The sequence below is a fragment of the Schistocerca nitens genome, chromosome 5 (assembly GCF_023898315.1).
Source record: "Schistocerca nitens isolate TAMUIC-IGC-003100 chromosome 5, iqSchNite1.1, whole genome shotgun sequence".
Lineage (NCBI taxonomy): Eukaryota > Metazoa > Arthropoda > Insecta > Orthoptera > Acrididae > Schistocerca > Schistocerca nitens.
The window spans coordinates 506,421,740-506,443,977 of NC_064618.1; the positions used below are offsets into that span (position 1 = coordinate 506,421,740).

The 22,238-nt window shown below is 42.9% G+C and overlaps 1 protein-coding gene across 4 annotated transcripts in view; it reads left to right on the top strand.

The window, feature by feature from the left end:
• The first annotated feature begins 1,383 nt into the window (after positions 1 to 1,383).
• The window catches only part of LOC126259336 (3-ketoacyl-CoA thiolase, mitochondrial-like), a 96,673-nt gene continuing 75,818 nt past the window's right edge, over positions 1,384 to 22,238 (top strand). For all 4 annotated transcript variants that reach the window (XR_007546501.1, XR_007546502.1, XM_049956043.1 and 1 more), the window contains exon 1: positions 1,384 to 1,538. Coding sequence is in view for 2 of the 4 variants with exons in the window: in XM_049956043.1 (XP_049812000.1) it covers positions 1,520 to 1,538 (19 nt within the window). In the remaining 2 variants the exon portion in view is untranslated. The remainder of the gene's footprint in view (positions 1,539 to 22,238) is intronic.

Consider the following 22,238-nt stretch of genomic DNA (forward strand, 5'->3'; position numbering starts at 1 on the left):
CCTATTACGTGATAATACCAAACGAGCTGCCCTTTTTTGCACCCTTTCGATGTCCTCCGTCAATCCCACCTGGGAAGGATCCCACACCGCGCAGCAATATTCTAACTTTAGTGGACTTGTTGCATCTTATAAGTGTCCTGCCAATGAAACGCAACCTTTGGTTCCCCTTCCCCACAATATTATCTATGTGGTCTTTCCAACTGAAGTTGTTCGTAATTTTAACACCCAGGTACTTAGTTGAATTGACAGCCTTGAGAATTGTACTATGTATCAAGTAATCGAATTCCAATGGATTTCTTTTGGAACTCATGTGGATCACCTCACACTTTTCGTTATTTAGCGTCAACTGCCACCTGCCACACCATACAGAAATCTTTTCTAAATCGCTTTGCATCTGATACTGGTCTTCGGATGACCTTACTAGATGGTAAATTACAGCATCATCTGCAAACAACCTAAAAGAACTGCTCAGATTGTCACCCAGGTCATTTATATAGATCAGGAACAGTAGAGGTCCCAGGACGCTTCCTGGGGAACACCTGATATCACTTCAGTTTTACTCGATGATTTGCCGTCTATTACTACGAACAGCGACCTTCCTGGTAGTCGCACAACTGAGACGATACCCCATAGGCCCGCAGCTTGATTAGAAGTCGCTTGTGAGGAACGGTGTAAAAAGCTTTCCGGAAATCTAGAAATACGGAATCAACTTGAGATCCCCTGTCGATAGTGGCCATTACTTCGTGCGAATAAAGAGCCAGCTGCGTTGCACAAGAATGATGTTTTCTGAAACCATGCTGATTGCGTATCAATAGATCGTTCCCTTCGAAGTGATTCATAATGTTTGAATACAGTATATGCTCCAAAACCCTACTGCAAACCGACGTCAATGACATAGGTCTGTAGTTCGATGGATTACTCCTACTAGCCTTCTTAAACACTGGTGCGACCTGCGCAATTTTCCAATCTGTAGGTACAAATCTATCGGTGAGCGAGCGGTTTTACATGATTGCTAAGTAGGGAGCTATTGTATCAGCGTAATCTGAAAGGAACCTAATCGGTATACAATCTGGACCTGGCCGCATACAATTATCACTGTACCTGCACAACACAGAACTGCAAAGAGACCGAGAGTCAGGGTCGAATGTGGCCAAGACACAAAATTTTTATTCCAAACAAAAATGTTTATTTCGGCCACTGACAGAGAAATTCCCTTCTTTAAGAAAAAAAGTTTCTGCGCGGGTGCGAGCATCTATGAGCGCCTTGTCACGCCTATATTTTTGTGGGAGTGTTTGCATTCGAGATAACAGACGAACTGCCGTCCCGCGTACCGCCCAGTGGCGGTCAAAGGTCTCCCGCGAATGGAGTATTCTTTTTTGTCTTATCGTACTCGTTACAGTCGCTTTCGTTATCTGGTGAGCAGCTGGTTTGTGGCTCTCTGAACTCAGGAGTATTAGCACACCTGCCACCCAATACAGGGCTGCAATTTCTTCCGCCTTGCCAAGAGAACGTCTACGCCATGGCATCTCTGACAAAAGGTATGTCCTATACTATTGACAACTTACTTCTGGTGGTAGCTGAATCTTATCTCGCGATTTTCCTTATGGCATGGCTTAGTACCAAATCGGCTAGAATCGCTGATACTCTAATGCAGTAAAAACACTTCCTTTTCCCACTGGACTTTGGCAGCTTAAACCGACAAGTTTCATCGACGCATTGTGTGCTAAATCGGTAGATGATGCCCCTCTCTATTTATCTGTTAAAAGCCGCGTGAACCGCACGTGTAACAACGCAAACGAAGTACTTGAGATATTTTGATACGACAGCTACACCTGCCCTCCTTACGTGAGGAAATGACAAGTCCCCTACTTTCTAAGGGACATTTAAATCTCCGACTAAAAGAAAAAAACCTGAAGTAGAAAGAATTATGAAATGCAGACTACTAGCATTTAAAGTGAGAAATCATTAACGGCCAGTAAAGCAACGATCAATTTCTTACAGAAAACAATCAATAAACTGTTATATAACGATCTGCATCAACCAACGACACGTTGAAAACTAATTGTCTGCTCTGGAAGACTACCACATTGAGCTGCTACTACCGAAGAAAAGGATTTTAAAGTTATTGAATGCTTTTTGCACCAGTGATTAGTAATGTGCTCTGTATAGCTCCAGATTCAACGACATGTTCTGTCACTCCCGGCTCTGAAATGTCTTTGGCAGTTAGAATAATGCGATTATTACAGCTGAAACAGGAAACTTACACTCTTGTTAGCTGACATGTAATGCCTTTGTAGGCAGTCGGTAAAAGATTGGAAGACATCGAATCAAGATACCGTCTTCCAGATTTGTTTGTGAACGTTTAAGAGGATATTTTCCGACAAGATTCCATTACGAGGTGCCTTCTTGAATTCTTTGAGCAGGTAGTGCTTTCTACATAAGTCGACTACTTAATGTAACATTAAGGTATCGAGTAAATCATAATAACAGTTTTAGGAGATTGGTCAATTTAATGAAACTCATACCTTCACGCAACAGAATGAAAGCATAAACGACAAATTGTCACGGGTCACCGCGCTTGATTATCTGTACCTCACGACAGCCTGTTAACAAAAAATATACCATTGATGGTCTAATAAATGATGATATACCTTATAACTGATGAGAAGAAAGCGGAGGGATGATGGAATTCAAAATGTGTGTCAACTGAATGTATTACTCGACGGAATAAGCTGGTCTTCTATTTGTGAAAATAATTGGCATTTAGTTGAGCATATATTAACAAGCAGAAGTTCATCGATTCTGTTTGCGCCAACAAGTGAGGTCAATCTTTCTGAAGAAACACAAGTATGGTAAACATGCAAGTGAGTCGAGGTCAAAAGAAAAACTCGTAAATAACGTCAGTAAATGATTTATAATATGACAGACTGCAAATGGACTTTCTCTTAATTTTTAAAAATTACAGTTGTTTAATTCCTGTAGAGCAAATGGAAATAATGCCAGTGAAAAGTTGCTTAGGCAGAAAGTTCGCATTACTGAAAAAGTAAAATAGAACTTCTAAAGCAGTAAAAGTTTTACAGTTTTTATTATTCGTGTCATAACCAAAGTGGGAAACAAGTGATGAGTAAGTTGAGGTACATTATCTGATTAAATAGATCCGGACATCGCTATGTAGGCCTACACGAAATGGACCTACTAGACGTCACGGGAGGGGGGGTATCGTGTTGCGAGCAGAGAAGCAATAATGGCAGAAAGGGTCGGTCAGGAGGGAACGTGGGCTAGTCACTGGATGTTATCAGAGCAAAAAATCTATCAGGGACATTTCAGCCTTTCCAAAGCTATCCACTTCAGCTGTTGGTGATGTGACTGTGAAGTGGAAATGCGGAGGAATAACTGCAAGTAAACCAAGGTCAGGCAGATCTCATCTACAAACGGACATGGAACGTCGACCACTGTGGAGAGTGGCTGAAAAAAATCGTATGATATCAGCAGAAGGAATCACTCGTGAGTTCCAAAGTGCTGTTAGCAATCCAACCAGTACAATGACTAGGCATAAGGACCTGGGCCTGCAATCGTTGAGCAGTTCATAAGCCACAGCTTTCTGTAGTCAGTGTTAATTAATGCTTGAGGTGGTGTAAAGAGAGACGCTACTGGACAGTGGATGAGTTCAAGAATGATTTGGAGTGATGAATTACGCCATACCTTGCATTTAGATGGAGGGTTTGGGTTTTGTGAATGCCTGGAGAACATTACCTGCTATCATGCGTCGTGCCAACAGTGAAGCATGGAGAAAGTAGTGTTGTGGTAGTGGGGTGTTTACAGCAGTTAAAAGTGTGGTCTCCTTATTGAAATTAAGTAAGTGGTAAATGCGGGAGGATACAAACACATTTTACATCATCGTGCACTGCATGCAGTAGAGGAACAGTTCGGAGACAATGATTGTATCATCATGATAACGTTCTCTTCCACAAAACAGCATCTGCGAGGTTTGTGGACAGTAACAGTCCTGAAATGGACTGGTCCGACGAGAGTCCTGGCCTGAATCCAAAACACCTTTAGGATGAGTTACAATGTCGACTTCACTCCAGATCCCAGCATTCCAAATGACTGCCTACTCTGGTTTAGTTTCTTGAAGAAGAATGAACTGGCATTCCTCCAGAGACATGTTGACATCCCACGGAAAGTGTGCGCAGTAGAGTTAAGCTGTCATAGAGGCGAAGATTGGAACACCCCTTATAAAAGTCCGCTGCTACTGTCGAAGATCCCCGACAGCTCGCCTTCAGCTGCGAAGCACTATCGGCTGCAGGGAAAACCGTAACAGCTGTGACAACGCTGAGGCTTTGCCACACAGGCGTTTCAAAATCGCGTTGACGCACCCAGCCCGCTGCAATGTCGGGGATCAACTTACATCGACTCAGCCATAGGCGTCCGGATAATTTAGATCAGATAGGGTATTTTGCCTGTTTCCATTGGCTGTGCAATCTTCTGGAGCGATGCAGGCCTTACACTGAAAATCATTATCACACCAAATCGGATGATGAAAAATATTATGTAAAATGCTCCAACGATCATTTACTAGGTATATAAAGAGCAGTATCAGGATACAAAGCGACTAACGTAATCTGTTAAGTACAAGTGTTTTTGGAACCATTGGCGATAAGGAAAAAAAGAGTTTCGACAATTACGGATAAGAACGATTTGTTTGCTGTATGGTCAATTTTAGTATTTTTGTTACCTAATGAACTGCCATAGCAAGTTCGGCTTTCCAGAGCATCAATATCGCGCTCAATCAGTCGCAGCAAATCCACCGTTCTCTATTCTTTCTCTTCTTCGTGATGCTTTTAATTTTGGCAACAGACAAATTTATCCTAATGTCGTCTATTCTATATCATACTCCGCAAGCCACCTAATGGTGTGTGGCGGAGGGTACTTTTTGAACCACTAACTGAGCCCTCCAACTCTGTTCCACTCACGAACAGCGCATGGGAAGAGTGATTGTCGGTAAGCCTCTGCATTGGCTCTAATTTCTCGAATTTTCTTCTCACCATCATTACGCGAGATGTATTTAGGGGTAAGTAATGTGTTGTCCGACTCTTCCCAGAAAGTTCTCTCGAAATTTCAATAGAAATCCCTCTGTAATGCACAACGACTTTCTTGTAACATCTCCAATAGAGTATGTTGAGCATCTCCGTAACGGTCTGGTGCCAACTACACGATCTCATGACGAAACGTGGCGCTCTTCTTTGAATCTTCTCTATCTCTTCTATCAGTTCTATATGATAGTGATCCCTGATAGATGAACAGTACTCAAGAATGTGTCGAACAAGCGCCTTATAATCCACTTCCTTCGTGGATGAATTACATTTCCTTAAGATTCTTTCTATGAATCTTGAGTCTTACATCTGCTTTTCCCACTATTTGTTTTATGTGGTCATTTCACTTAAGCTCGCTCCGGATAGTTACTCCTAAATGTTTTACGGCAGATACTGTTTCCAGCGGTTTAACTGTTATCTCCATCGTCCTTTGATCTTCCGAGGATTCAGAGTCTCCACTGGAGCATTCTTTATTAAGCAGTCTATTATAATCACACACACAATTATCTTTTCTACTGTCGCTTGTCTTTAGTGTCTTCCTGTTCTTATTCACCCATTTAATACCTCCTCATTCCATATTTTTCCTTTCCAGTGCGCTCGTTGAACTAGGTGACTTCATATTCGAAGATCTCCTTTTTTTTCTAATAAACTCCTTATATTAGGACATTTAATCTTCTACTAGTTTTCAAGATCATCTCTCTTTAAAAGAACACACTCTTCACTAAATCGACGTACCACTTTCATAGTACCTACGAGCACTTGTTTAGAGGTTTGTTTTACCTACTGGAAAATCGTTGATGTAATTGCAGTCCGACGGGAAAATTGGCGGTCACGGAGAATGACTCTCATTAAGGAGAAGGCCAGAAATCCCTGGGACGGAGATCAGATGGTTGTGGAGTATAAGACGCTACTTTAAAATTGTTATGGAGATGCTCGTAACTCATGAGTGCCTCATAAGCAGTTATGTTGTCTCCATGAAAAAAATCATGAGCAGCTTGCTACAGCGCCTTATCAGGTTACTCTGTATGAAACGCCACAACCTTTTTCTCAGCTGTTTGTTCTATTTCCCAGAACTGTTCTCGTTTTACCATTGCTCTCACAATTCTCAGATTAGTCTTCATTTTCTTCACTGGAAATTTCCATGACCGCCCCCCCCCCCCCCCCCTATAACATGGATCTTCATGCCTTGTTCATTGCTGTTCCTCAAGTTGCTCAAACTGCTGCCGATTTTTTCTTTCATTTTCTGCTATTTTAAATAAAACTATGTGTTTTTTTTAGAAGACTTGTGAGCACTTCATAATCAAATGAGGTGACTGAAGTCATGAGATAGCAATATACATACGCTGCTGGCCGTTGAAATTGCTACACCAAGAAGAAATGCAGATGATAAACGGGTATTCGTTGGACAAATATATTATACTAGAACTGACATGTGATTACATTTTCACGCAATTTGGGTGCACAGATCCTGAGAAATCAGTAGCCAGAAAAACCACCTCTGGCCATAATAACGGCCTTGATACGCCTGGGCATTGAGTCAAACAGAGCTTGGATGACGTGTACAGGTGCAGCTGCCCATGCAGCGTGAACACGATACCACAGTTCATCAAGAGTAGTGACTGGCGTATTGTGACGAGCCAGTTGCTCGGCCACCATTGACCAGACGTTTTCAATTGGTGAAAGATCTGGAGAATGTGCTGGCAAGGTCAGCAGTCGAACATTTCCTGTATCCAGAAAGGCCCGTACAGGACCTGCAACATGCGGTCGTGCATTATCCTGCTGAAATGTAGGGTTTCACAGGGATCGAATGAAGGGTAGAACCACGGGTCATAACACATCTGAAATGTAACGTCCACTGTTCAAAGTGCCGTCAATGAGAACAAGAGGTGACCGAGACATGTAACCAATAGCACCCCATACCATCACGCAGGGTGATATGCCAGTACAGCGATGACGAATACACGCTTCCAATGTGCGTTCACCGCGATGTTGCCAAACACGGAGCGACCATCATGATGCTGTAAACAGAACCTGGATTCATCCAAAACAATGACATTTTGCCATTCGTGCACCCACGTTCGTCGTTGAATACACCATCGCAGGCGCTCCTGTCTGTGATGCAGCATCAAGGGTAACCGCAGCCATGGTCTCTAAGCTGATAGTCGATGCCACTGCAAAAGTTGTTGAACTGTTCGTGCAGATGGTTGTTGTCTTGCAAACGTGCCCATCTGTTGACTCAGGGATCGAGACGTGGCTGCACGATCCGTTACAGCCATGCGGATAAGATGCCTGTCATCTCGACTGCTAGTGATACGAGGCCGTTGGGATCCAGCACGGCGTTCCGTATTATCCTCCTGAACCAACCGATTCCATATTCTGCTAACAGTCATTGGATCTCGACCAACGCGATCAGCAATGTCACGATATGATAAACCGCAATCGCGATAAGCTACAATCTGACCATTATCAAAATGGCTCTGAGCACTATGCGACTCAACTTCTGAGGTCACCAGTCGCCTAGAACTTAGAACTAATTAAACCTACCTAACCTAAGGACATCACACACGTCCATGCCCGAGGCAGGATTCGAACCTGCGACCGGAGCGGTCACTCGGTTCCAGACTGTAGCGCCTAGAACCGCACGGCCATTCCGGCCGGCCGACCCTTATCAAAGGCGGAAACGTGATGGTATTGATTTGTCCTCCTTACTCGAGGCATCACAACAACGTTTCACCAGGCAACGCCGGTCAACTGCTGTTTGTGTATGAGAAATCGGTTGGAAACTTTCCTCATACCAGCACGTTGTAGGTGTTGCCACTGGCGCCAACCTCGTGTGAATGTTCTGAAAAGCTAATCATTTGCATATCACAGCATCTTCTTCCTGACGGTTAAATTTCGCGTCTGTAGCACGCCATCTTCGTGGTGTAGCAATTTTAATGGCCAGTAGTGTATATACAGATAATGGTAGTATCGCATGTATGAGGTATAAAAGGGCAGTGTATTGGTGGAGCTGTCATTTGTACACAGATGATTCATACAAATAGCTTTCAGACATGATTATGGCTGCATGACTCCATGACGGGAATTAACAGACTCTGAATCTGCAGGTAGACGCATGGGACATTCCACATCGAAAATCGTTAGGAAATTCAGTGTTCCGAGATGCACAGTGTTCTGAGTCTGCCGAGAATACCAAATGTCGGGCATTACCTCTAACCATGGACAACACAGTGTCGACGGCCTCCCCTTAACGGTGGAGAGCAGCTGCATTTGCATAGAACTGTCAGTGGTAACAGACAAGCAACCCTGAAATAACCGCAGAAATTACTGTGGGACGTACGTCGAACGTATCCATTAGGACAGTGCGGCGAAATGTGGCGTTAATGGACTATGGCAGCAAATGACCAATACCTGCAGCACCTCTCCTACGCTCGTGACCATATCGGTTGGACCCTAGACGACTGGAAAACCATGGCCTGATCAAATGGGTCCCGATAACAGTTGGTCAGAGCAGATGGTAGGGTTCAAGTGTGGCACAGACCCCACGAAGCCATAGACGCTAGTTGGAGATAATTTGCAATCTTTTATGGATTTTATGACATGGTCGCCCACTGAATATTTATGGAACATAATCGAGAGGTCAGTTCGTGCACAAAATCTAGCACCAACAACACTTTCCCCATTACGGACGGCTGTAGAGGCATCATGGATAAGTATTCTACAGGAAATTTCCAACGACTTATTGAAACCGTGCCATGCCGAGTTACTGCACTACGCCAGGTGAAAGGACGTGCGCCTCGATATTAGGAGGTATCCTATTAGTTTTGTCACCTCAGTTAAATGCGCTCACAACTGCACAGGAGACTATTTGATCACTAATGAGATTTGCACAGGTGCTGCTCGTGGTCAATTAAAACAGCTCCACCAGCAGACTTGGCTATCATCTGCATTTATTATCAAGCATGCAATTCTAGTGGTGTCACCATATTTTTGTCTAACTCCTGCAGCTTACTACTCTTTAATAACAGCTGGGAGGCGACTGAGGTTGACATTTCCCATCCGTTGGACGACTCAGAATCTACAGTGGCATTTGCACAATTAACATGTAACATTGTGAAGTGGTCAAAACATAGTGAAGAGCTCTGGTGCATATTGTGGTGATCACAACTTAATGCTTTTACTTCTCCTCCACTTGCCGGCCAATTATAGGTAGTAAAATTTATTGTGCCGCCAGTATTAGAACTGACTGCTTCAAAGTCTATTGCCACCACTCCAGTGTGAGTTGCTGGCCTCAGATGGGGAAAGAGTCAGAAGCCTAATGTCAATTGTGCATGTGAGATCTTTTGAGGTCATGGCATATATGGCTGTGTGCTAGTCACTGCAGACTCACGTGTACAGCGATGAAGTATGTTTAGAAGCACTACATTTTTTTGTATTGGATTTGTCACATTCCTGAGCTACAAATTCCCTTGCGAAATTTTAGAACTTTCAGAAGAAACAATTCAGTCCACTTTTGCGCATCTTGGTACAGCAACTGGACGTGCTATGGACTCAAGTCGTTTGAAGTCCCCTGCAGAAATATTGACTCATGCTGCGTTTATAGCCCTTTATAACTGCGAAAGTGTTGCCAGTGCAGGATTTCAGGCACAAACTGACCTCTCAATTATATCCCATAAATGTTCGTCGAGATGCATGTCAGGCGATATGGTTGGCCAAATCAGTCACTCAGACTGTCCAGATCGCTCTTCAAATCAATTGGAACAACTGTGGCCAGGTGACATGGCGCATTCTCATCCATAAAAATTCCATCGTTGTTTGGGAACATGAAGTCCATAATGGCTGCAGATGATCTCCAAACAGCTGAAAATAACCAAACAATAATGAACCAGAGGACCCAGTTCATTCCATGTAAACACCACCCACATCATTATGCAGCCATCACCAACTTGCACAGTGCCTTGTTGACAAATTAGGTTCGTGGCTTTGTGACACATGCACCACACTCGAACCTCACCATAAGCTCTTACCAACTGAAATTGGGACTCATCTGACCAGACCACGGTTTTCCAGTCGTCTAGGGGCAACCAGTATGGCCACAAGCCCAGAAGAGGCTGTGTGTCATGCTGTTCTGAAAGCACTCGTGTCAGTCATCTGCTGCCATAACTCGCTAACGCCACATTTCAGCACACTTTCGTAACAGAAATGTCTGTCGTACGTTCCACACCGATTCCTGGGGTTATTTGGTGCAGTGTTCCTTGTCTGTTACCACTGCTCTCAATCGTTAAGTGAAGGCTGTCGGCCACTGCGTTGGCGGTGGTGAGAGGTAATGCCTGAAATTTGTTTTTTTTTTTTTTTTTTTTTGCACACTCAAGACACTGTGGACCTCGAAATGTTGAATTCCCTAACTATTTCCGAAATGGAATGTCCCTTGCATCTAGCTCCATCTACCATTCCGCAATCAGTCTGTTAATTCCCAGAGTGCGACCACTGTTCATTCCCATAGTGCGACCATAATCACGTCAGAAACCTTCTCACATAAATCTCGTGAGTACAGTTGACAGCGCTACCGATGCTCTGCTCTTTTATACCTCATGTACACGATACCACCGCCATCTGTATATGTGTATATCGTAATGCTATGACTTTTGTCTTCTCAGTGTATTTTGGAGCTACTAGAATTCGAATCTACATCTACATTTACACTCCGCAAGCCACCCAACGGTGTGTGGCGGAGGGCACATTACGTGCCACTGTCCCAGTCGCATACTGTTCGCGGGAAGAACGACTGCTGGAAAGCCTCCGTGCGCGCTCGAATATCTCTGATTTTACATTTGTGATCTCCTCGGGAGGTATAAGTAGGGGGAAGCAATATATTCGATACCTCATCCAGAAACGCACCCTCTCGAAACCTGGACAGCAAGCTACACCGCGATGCACGACGCCTCTCTTGCAGAGTCTGCCACTTGAGTTTGTTAAACATCTCCGTAACGCTATCACGTTTACCAAATAACTCTGTGACGAAACGCGCCGCTCTTCTTTGGATCTTATCTATCTCCTCTGTCAACCCCCTGGTACAGATCCCACACTGATGAGCAATACTCAAGTATAGGTCGAACGAGTGTTTTGTATGCCATCTCCTTTGTTGATGTACTACATTTTCTAAGGACTCTCCCAATGAATCTCAACCTGGCACCCGCCTTACCAACACTTAATTTTATATGATCATTCCACTTCAAATCGTTCCGTACGCATACTCCCAGACATTTTACAGAAGTAATTGCTACCAGTGTTTGCTCCACTATCATACAATCATACAATAAAGGATCCTTCTTTCTATGCGCTATACATGACATTTGGCTATGTTAAGGGTCAGTTGCCACTCCCTGCACCAAGTGCATATCCGCTGCAGATCTTCCTGCATTTCGCTGCAATTTTCTAACGCTGCAACTTCTCTGTATAATACAGCATCATCCGCGAAAAGCCGCATGGAACTTCCGACACTATCTACTAGGTCATTTATATATATTGTGAAAAGCAATGGCCCCATAACACTCCCCTGTGGCACGCCAGAGGTTACTTTTAACATCTGTAGACGTCTCTCCATTGAGTACAACATGCTGTGTTCTGTTTGCTAAAAACTCTTCAATCCAGCCACACAGCTGGTCTGACATTCCGTAGGCTCTTACTTTGTTTATCAGGCGACAGTGTGGAACTGTATCGAACGCCTTCCGGAAGTCAAGGAAAATGGCATCTACCTGGGAGCCTGTTTCTAATATTTTCAGGGTCTCATGAACAAATAAAGCAAGTTGGGTCTCACACGATAGCTGTTTCCGGAATCCATGTTGATTCCTACAGAGTAGATTCTGGGTTTCCAGAAATGACATGATACGCGAGCAAAAAACATGTTCTAAATTTCTACAACAGATTGATGTCAGAGATATAGGCCTATAGTTTTGCGCATCTGCTCGACGACCCTTCTTGAAAATTGGAACTATCTGTGCTCTTTTCCAATAATTTGGAACCTTCCGTTCCCCTAGAGACTTGCAGTTCAAAATGGTTCAAATGGCTCTGAGCACTATGGGACTTAACTGCTGTGGTCATCAGTCCCCTATAACTTAGAACTACTTAAACCTAACTAACCTAAGGACATTACAAACATCCATGCCCGAGGCAGGATTCGAATCTGCGCCGTAGCGGTCGTGCGGTTCTAGACCGTAGCCCCTAGAGACTTGCGGTACACGGCTGTTAGAAGGGGGGCAAGTTCTTTCGCGTACTCTGTGTAGAATCGAACTGGTATACTATCAGGTCCAGTGGACTTTCCCTTGTTGAGTGATTTCAGTTGCAATTGCAGTGGGCAAATTGGTCATGCTCGTATGCTGGGTGCTTCCATAACCAATGTAACCGAAGCATTCAGTGTTTGAAGTGCCACCATATCGAAAATTTATGCTGCATAAAGGGAATGTGGAAAACATTGAACACTAAGTAACAACACAGACTAAAGTGAATGTTGAGTGATCGTGACAGAGGTTACTGAAGTGAACTGCTACAAAACATATGAAAAAGACAGCTAGCCAAGTCACTGCTGAACTGCATGTCGCACTCATGAACCCTGTCAGGACCAAAATAAGATGAATGGAGCTTCATAAGCAGAGAACTGCAGGGCCAGCCGGAACTCCAAAACCACGCACCAATGATGCAAATGCCTGTAACAAGAAAACAAGGTGCCAAAGCTATAAAACATGCACTATGGAGCAATGGAAGAAAGTCATTTGGTTGGATGTATCTTGTTGCACGCTATTTCCAACTTCTGGCTGAGTTTAGGCCTACATTCCAGGACTAAAACGTGGCGGGGGTTCAGTCATTATTTGAGCAGCCACAATGTGGTGTTCCATGGGCCCCATGGGTACTCTACGTGGTCGCATCTCTGCCAAAAATTATGTGAGCAATCCGGCTAATCAGGTCCATTCCATGGTACAGTATTGTTTCCCAGTGGTGACGCTCTTTTCCAAGACGACAGGGACCTGTTCCCACAGTTTGCATCGTCAAGGAACTGTTTTGCGAGCACAAGCACGAATTGTCACATCTCTCCATTGAAAAACATGCAGCAGCTGTGGTTATCCATTCAGAGACGACAGGAAGCTATTTTGAATTTCGACGGTTTTCCTACACCGTATTGGGGCATCGTAATATGTTGTGTTTTCCTTTTCCATATTTTTGTCCACCCCCTGTATGTGATAGCGCTAAGTTTCACCTTCTCTCACATCGTCATCATCAGCATGAACGCGCATTATTCTTTACACAAGCTAAAAAAGTCACTTTCACTAAAACAGTTAGACTTGAAGACTGTTGGCGGTAGAATTCACCAGGCAGTGAGCCACACATAAGACCAATAAAGTCCAAATTTTCTCATGGATCCAAATTAACTGACGACAAATAATAATAGTTTTATCCATCCTCTTTCCTTTTATGAGTTTATAATAACATTCAGTCCACCTGGTACACCAGCACTGAACAGAGAAATTTTTCTATGAAATGGTCATTCGTAGACAACTGGCAATCCAAAGAATTCCATAAATATTCATACAAACTCAATTTACTTTTCTATCTAAATCACTCCATAATCTGTAGTTTTCTTTTCGTTAAATCGTGTGCTATAAACTATACGTGATCAAGGAAAACTTTTTGTTGTGCATAACACTCATTCCAGAATTTATTGTTCTTCAATAAAGAGATGGAGAGAAAGTCTTCATAATATCCTCCCAACCTTCCACTGTTATGTTGCCAAGCAGAGCAATGAATTCCAAAGATCCCCAAACAAAGCTAAACCACATTTCATTCCTTTGCCATAAAATTATGTATATGTACACGTACAGACAGACAAACAAATGATTAAAATTTAAGGAAAATTGGATGCTTTATTCAAGTGAAAGAGCTCCGTAGATGGAACCGCGAGACCCCTACGGTCGCAGGTTCGAATCCTGCCTCGGGCATGGATGTGTGTGATGTCCTTAGGTTAGTTAGGTTTAACTAGTTCTAAGTTCTAGGGGACTAATGACCTCAGAAGTTGAGTCCCATAATGCTCAGAGCCATGTGAACCATGTGAAGCTCCATAGACTCAGCAAGTCAATAACATGTTGGTCCACCTTGACCCTTGTGGAAGCAGTTATTTGGCTTGGCATTGATTGATAGAGTTGTTGGATGTCCACCTGAAGGATATCGTGCTGGATTCTGTTCAAACAGCGTGTTAGATGCTGAGATGGTTGGAGGACCCTGCCCATAATGCTCTAAACATTCTCAGTTGGGCAGGGATCCAGCGACCTAGCTGGCTAAGTTAGGGTTTGGCAAGCACGAAGCCAAGCAATAGAAACTCTCGCCATGTGTGGGCGGGCATTATTTTGCTGAAATGTAAGCCCAGGACTGCATGTCATAAAAGACGACAAAAAGGGGCATAGAATATCATCGATGTGCCGCTGTGTTGTACGGGTGCTGAGGATGACAACCAAAGGGACCCTGCTATGAAAACAAATGGCACCTCAGACTATCACTCCTGGCTGTCAGGCTGTATGGCAGGTGATGGTCATGTTGGCATCCCATCACTGTCGAGCGTGTCTCCACACACGTCTTCAGCCTCGAATCTCATTGACAGGAGTAAAATTCTCTTTAGTCATGAGTCCTGCTTCGAACTCAGCCCCAATGACCAGTGAAGACGTGTCTGAAGATGTCCCAGACAGCAGTGAGATACCAGTCTGTATGTCGCCCACCATACGGCTCAACAACGCAGACTGGTGGTCTGGGATGCCATTTCTTTTCATAGCAGGATTCCTTTGGCTTCATCTGCGGCACTCTTACAGCACAGCAGTACGTCGACTATATTCTATGCCCCACTTTGTTGCCCTTTATGGCAAGCCAACCTGGACTTACATTTCAGTAAGGTAGTGCCCTCTTACACATGGTGAGAACTTCTACTGCTTGTCTTCATGTTAGCGAAACCATGCCTTGTCCAGTAAGGTCATCGGATCTCTCCCAAATTGAGAATGTTTAGAGCATTATGGGTAGGGCCCACCAACCATCTCAATATTTTGATGATATAGCATGTCAGTTGAACAGAATTTGGCAGAATATCCCTCTAAAGGACATCCAACTACTCTGTCAATCATGCCAAGTTGAATAACTGCTTGCATAAGGATCAAAGGTGGACCAACGCGCTATTGACTTGTTCAATTTGTGAAGTTCTTCTCTTGAATAAATCATACAATTTTTTTCTGTACATTTACATCACATCTACCGATATCCATCCCGGGTGAGGATAAGGAGTAGGTGATTAGTGTTTAGCATCCCGTCGACAGCGAGGTCGTTAGAAACAATATATATGTCCCATTCGGATAATTCTTTCGCAGTGCTTTTTTTTCCATATGATGTATTCTCTAGGCTCTCCGAGTCTACAAGCTGTCACATCCCCGTCAGATGCTCACAGACTTGAGCGAGAATTCCTTGTGGGCTGGCTCTTTCTTAACATTGTAGAAAGTGAGAGGAACTAAAAGCATTCCTCAATTTCATAGGAAAGGTGAGAGGACTGGAGAGGGTCATTTTCAATAATTTGTTTTCCATATATACTTAACTGGGAGAGGTGTCTTACACAGTTTTACCCTTATGACTCGCTGGCCTAACTCCTTCAACAGACAGTTACATTACAGCAAACTGCTGTGATTACTTTAACAACATTGGTACCTAGCTACCAGAGACAAATGCTGTCCCCTGACTCGTTCTGCTTAGCCACAGGGAAATACAGATGTCTCACTCTCTTGCTTAACTACTCAGCTTTGTAAGAGAGGAGACAATGCCACAACTTATTCAAGCTCTTCACAGAACTATCTGTGTTAGCTTACTGCTCGTGTTCTTCTAATATCTGACACACAGACAAAGACACACAATTCGCCTGGTGCTTTATTGTCTAACTCAGTTGCTCACCAAAATGGAATACAGACTTCTTTATAAAATGCTTACTTCTGCATGGCTCTCAGTTCTGGGACACTGAGGCTGCACTGCTGCTCTTCAGAGTCTTCGTACGCCCCCAGTCTCCAACTGTACAGTAATGGCTCCTCATGACTAATTATAGTGTGATTCGTGAACGATGGTGGTTCACACAGGTCGAGACATGGACAGAGACTCCAGTGTTGCCAGTTCCAAGTGACAGCTGCTATACATGCATACATGTGCTTTGCACTTGAAGGAAGCGTGTTTTCTGCAAATTATGTTTCTTGCTTGCTTATGTAGAATTTGTCGCTTACTGCAAAATAACTCATTAGGATTACATTTAATGCTCGCACTAACTACGACGTTCACAGCAGAGAGCTCAGGACACTACTGAACACTGACTGACTGTGTGATGTAGGCCTGCAGAACAAGTGTAAACTAGACCGCCATCATCTGTGAGTCCAGCTATAACTGACACCTACTCTCTGTGACCCCTATTTATAATCTGTTATTGACTACCAGTTCTGGATCTGGGTGCCTTGTCACTTATTTTCTACTTTCCCTGACTGCTTTACCTATTTTGTGGAACCTCCCACCCACAGTCGGAGAGATCCTCAAATCCAGGTGGCCTGCTATCACTTCCACAGTTCAGTGGCTACCAAGCCAGTATGATATTACATATGGTCACACTGCCAAGAGAGTGTCTGCATGTAATCATTTTCTCTTCAGCATGTCTGCAATGCCAGATCTGCTTCTGCCTCCACTGGTCGTGTGGCATCAGAAGCATTTGCTCACGTTAGTAAACTTGGACAGTGGTGACGTCTGATAAATTAATAAAAAAGAAACGGCAATGACAATACATACATTAGAAAGCCATATGATTCATCAGTGTGTGAATGTCTATTACACATAACTTCCCACAAGTGATATAGTCATTCCAGAAGAAACATAACATGTGACAGGATTCGGTCATTGCGTTTTAAAGGAACCGTGCCAGAATTCACCTTAAGTGATTTTCGAGAAGCACAGAAATCTCTGGCTAGATGGCCTAAGAAGGGTTTGAAACTGTTCTTGTCAAAAAAATTGAGTCCTGTGGATTAACCTCTGAGCAACACTTAAGTCTTACACTTGGACAGTTAGATCTACCTACATTTGTTTGAAATGGTGTTGATACAAGCTCCCTCTGACAATACAGAATACTAACTCCACTACTCATATGGATAATGATTGGAGCCTTGCTTTAAGAGTTCAGAAGCTTAAAATTGTGCATTTCACAAAACGAAGAAATATAGTATCCTATGACTGCAATATCATTAAGCCACATTTGAAATCGTAATCATTCAATACTTGGGAGCAACACTTTGTAGGGAAATGGAACAATCACATGCTTTCATTTGTAAGTAAATCAGGTGGCAGATTGCAGTTCATTGGCAAAATACCAGGGAAATGCAATCAGTCTACAAAAGTGGCTGCATAATACAAAATACTTGTGTGACCGATTAGAGAATATTGCTCAAGTGTGTGGGATCCATACCAAACAGGACAACAAAGGGATGTTGAAAGGATACAAAGAAGGGCAGATAGAATAGTCACAGTTTTGTATCAACCTTCCGGTAAGTGTTACGAAGATAGTGAAAGAATTGAACTGGTAGACACTTTAAGGTAGACACAAACTATTCCACAAAAAGCTACTTAGATAATTTCTAGAATCAAATTTATGTGATGAATCCAGAAATACATTATAATCCCTAGATAACTTGATAAGTAAATTTAATTTAATAAAATGGTTTAAAATAATGTCCACTCCAAGTACAAATGAATCTACCAACAAATTTTTAGAACTGTTAACTGAAAATTTTGAAGCATATTGTCCTAAACACTGCAAGAAAATGTCAAAGCAAAATAGTTACACCACATCACACACTCTAAAAAGCTGGTACAACCCACATCTAAGTAGAATAAGAATCATAATGCTACTCCATTATGATAGGTCTAAGCAAAGTAATGCTGACAAGGAAATGGATATGAAAGTGAAAAAGATTTACAGGTCTGAAACCAAGGTAGCTAAGGGCAAAGCAAATGATACATATGTATTGAACTCAGTGAATAAATGCAAAGCTGGAGGGGAAATTATTAAAACAGAAATAAATTGTGATGATGAAGTATACCAGACACCATTTCCACTTGATATTCTAAATGCACATTTTGTTAGTCTTCAGTCAGATAACAGCATAATGGAGGATGTGAGTAAGGCAGAGGCACTGCTGCCAGAAATGAACAATTAGCACATGGACAGCTTTCACTGGACTCATGTAACTGAGAAGATGGTCAATGAACCAATAGCTAGGCTCAGTAATTCTAGAGCAGAGGATTACTATGGTCTCTCAAATGATGCTATTAAATATATCAGAAATCAAATTGTAACACCGCTGACTAAAATAATCAACAAAATTTTAATGAAGGTGATTATCCAGAATGTTTAAAAATATCTGTAGTTAAACCAGTACATAAGAAAGGAGATATAGCATCTCCAGATAACTATCGACCAATATCACTTATACCCATAATATCAAAAGTAATAGAATACTGCATGCATAAACAGATGAGTCAATATTTTGGACATAATGATATACTTACCTCCTCACAGTATGGTTTCATGTCCAGCCTTTCTACAGTCAAAGCAGTTGAGAGTATGGTTGGAAAAATATACAATTGTTTTTAAAATAAAGATATTATCTGTGTAACACTTTTGGACCTCAGGAAACCTTCTGTATGGGCTCCCACATTATTCTCATTAAAAAAAAAAAAAAAAAGAAAAAAAAACAAAAAAAAAAAAACGCTACCACTGAGGAGTGAGAGAAAGTGCTCTATGCCTAATGCGGTCTTACTTGGACAATAGAGAACAGTTAGTCAAGGTAAATAATCAAATGTCTAGATGTCTCCCAGTTTTGGGTGTACCTCAAGGATCTATTCTTGGACCTTTCATTTTCATTGTTTATATAAATGATTTACATGCAGTTGTATCATGAGATGCAGTGCTATATGCTGATGACACAACACTCATCACATGCGATACCAACCTTGGAAATGTGCAACACAGCATGGCAGTGGCAATGGAGAGATGCACTACTTGGTTTGAGGCAAATGTACTGTTGAAGAATGATAGTAAAACTGAAGCTATTGTATTCAGTCTGAATGCTCCCAGCCATGATAAAAGAAACAACAGTAAAATTATTAGGATTTCATAGAGATCAAAAGCTCAGCTAGGATACCCAGACAGGGAAGTTATGTGGCAAATTGGCATGTGTCATCTATCTGCTGTACAAGCTGAGGAGCAGTGTCAATAAAGAATGTCTGTTAGATGCATATTTTGTATTCTTCCATTGCCACCTGAGTTATGAAATACCATTATGGGGCAGTTCTGTAGGCTCAAAATTAGTGTTTAAATGGCAAAAGAAAGCAATAAGGTGCATAGCAGGACTTAGCCCATATGAATCATGTTGAGATTATTTTAAGAAACTAAATACAATGACAGTGCCTGGCCTGTATATTTATAACTGCCTTGACTTTTTAAAAGAGAATCTGAGTAAATTTGATTTAAGGAGGACAGTTCATGGCTATAATATAAGAAGCAAACAAACAGGTTAATATGCCATATGCTAGGCTTGCAAAGACACAAAACTGTTACTAATATCTTGGTCCTATCTACTTCAACAAATTATCTGAAAGTGTCTACACAGTGCCAGTAACTAAATTTAAAACTAGTCTTTCAAGGTGGATGAAAAGTAAAGTAATTTACTCTGCTCAAGAGTTCCTTGCATATGTGACAAATGACCCACTCTCCTTATGAGAATGAGCAATAAATTAACTGAAAAATATACTATTTTATTACTGTTTCATGTACTTATTGTTAATTATCTGTATGATTATTTACCTGTCATTCACTGAACTATGTAGTTCAAATACTAACAAAGAGATAGAGGGGCTGGCCAGTACTTACCTCAGCTCAGTACAGCCGATAGATACACATAAAACAGAACTGAAAATTTACATTCCTAGCTTTCGGAACAAATGTTCCTTCATCAGGGAGGAGAGAGGGGAAAGAAAGGGAAGAAGGGAAAGGAGATTCAGTTACTCACAACCCAGGTTATGAAGCAACAGGGAAAGGAAAATGGGAGGGTAGCAAGGATGGAGGCATGGTTGTCAGAGGTAAACCAAAGATATTCTACTGTAAGTACTGTGCCAGCTTCAAACCAAAGAGGATGCATACAGAAGTAAAGAGGTATATAGTATAAAGATAAACACAACTATGTAGGATGAAAAGATGCGTGAATGGCTAAAGAGGAAAGGGAAAGAGGAGAAGACTGAAGAGTGAATGGGAGTGAGGTTGTTTAACGTAGGTTCAGTCTAGGGGGATGGCGGGATGAAAGGATGTGTTGGAGTGCAAGTTCCCATCTCCGCAGTTCAGAGGGACTGGCGTTGGGTGGGAGGAGCCAAATGGCACATACGGTGTAGCAGGTTCCTAGGTCCCTAGAATTATGCTGGAGGGCATGCTCCGCTACTGGGTATTCGGCATCTCCTAGGCGGACAGTTTGTCTGTGTCCGTTCATGCGCTCAGCCAGTTTAGTTGTTGTCATGCCGATGTAAAAGGCTGTGCAGTGCAGGCATGTCAGTTGATAAATGACATGTGTAGTTTCACACGTAGCCCTGCCTTGAATTGTGTATGTTTTACCAGTAGCGGGGCTGGAGTAGGTGGTTGTGGGGGGATGCATGGGGCAGGTTTTGCAGCGGGGTCAGTTACAGGGGTAGGAACCGCTGGGTAGAGAAGGTAGTCTGGGAATATTGTAGGGTTTAACAAGGATGTTACGGAGGTTAGGGGGGCGATGAAAGGCAACTCTGGGTGGTGTGGGGAGAATTTTGTCAAGGGATGATCTCATTTCAGGGGTTGACTTGAGAAAGTCATATCCCTGGCGGAGTAATTTGTTGATGTTTTCGAGGCCAGGATAATATTGAGTGACAAGGGGGATGCTTCTGTGTGGTCTGGGGGTAGGAACATTTTTGTCGAACAGGGAGGAATGTATTGCTCAGGAAATCTGTTTGTGGACAAGGTCTGCAGGATAGTTGCGGGAGAGGAAAGCACTGGTCAGGTTATTGGTGTAATTGTTGAGGGATTTGTCACTGGAGCAGATACGTTTGCCACGAATACCTATGCTGTAGGGAAGGGAGCGTTTGATGTGGAAAGGATGGCAGCTATCAAAGTGAAGGTACTGTTGTTTGTTTGTGGGTTTGATATGGACAGAGGTGTGGATGTGAGCTTCAACAAGATGAAGGTCAACATCCAGGAAGGTGGCTTGGGTTTTGGAGAAGGACCAGGTGAAATTCAGATTCGAAAAGGAGTTGAGGTTATGGAGGAAATTAAGGAGTGTTTCTTCACCATGAGTCCAGACCACAAAGATGTCATCTATAAACCTGTACCAGTTCAGGGGAAGCAGCTGTTGGGTCTTCAGGAAAGCCTCCTCCATGCGGCCCATGAAGAGGTTGGCATAGGACGGAGCCATCCTGGTTCCCATGGCCGTTCCCCTGATTTGTTTGTAGGTCTGGCCTTCAAAGGTGAAGTAATTATGGGTGAGGATGAAGTTGGTAAGTGTGATAAGGAACGAGGTTTTTGGAAGATCTTCGGGTGGGCGTTGGGAGAGGTAGTGCTCAAGGGCAGAGAGACCATGGGTATGTGGGATGTTTGTGTAAAGGGATGTAGCACCTATGGTGACAAGAAAGGTTTCAGGTGGGAGAGGAGTGGGAATGGATTTGAGGCGTTCTAGGATGTGGTTTGTGTCTTTGATGTAGGATGGGAGTCTGCGGGTGATAGGTTGTAGGTGCTGGTCTACCAGAGCTGAGATACGTTCAGTTGGGGCTTTGAAGCCCACTACAATGGGACGGCCAGGATGGTTCTCTTTGTGGATTTTGGGTAATAGGTAGAAGGTAGGGGTACGTGGCTCAGGTGGAGTGAGTAAGTCTGTGGAAGGTGTTGTGAGGCCTTGTGAGGGACCTTGGATTTTTAGGATTTTTTGCAGCTCAGTCTGGATGGAGGGAATGGGGTCCTGGGTAACAGCTTTGTAGGTTGAGGTGTCAGAGAGTTGACGCAGTCCTTCTGCCACATACTCCACACGGTCA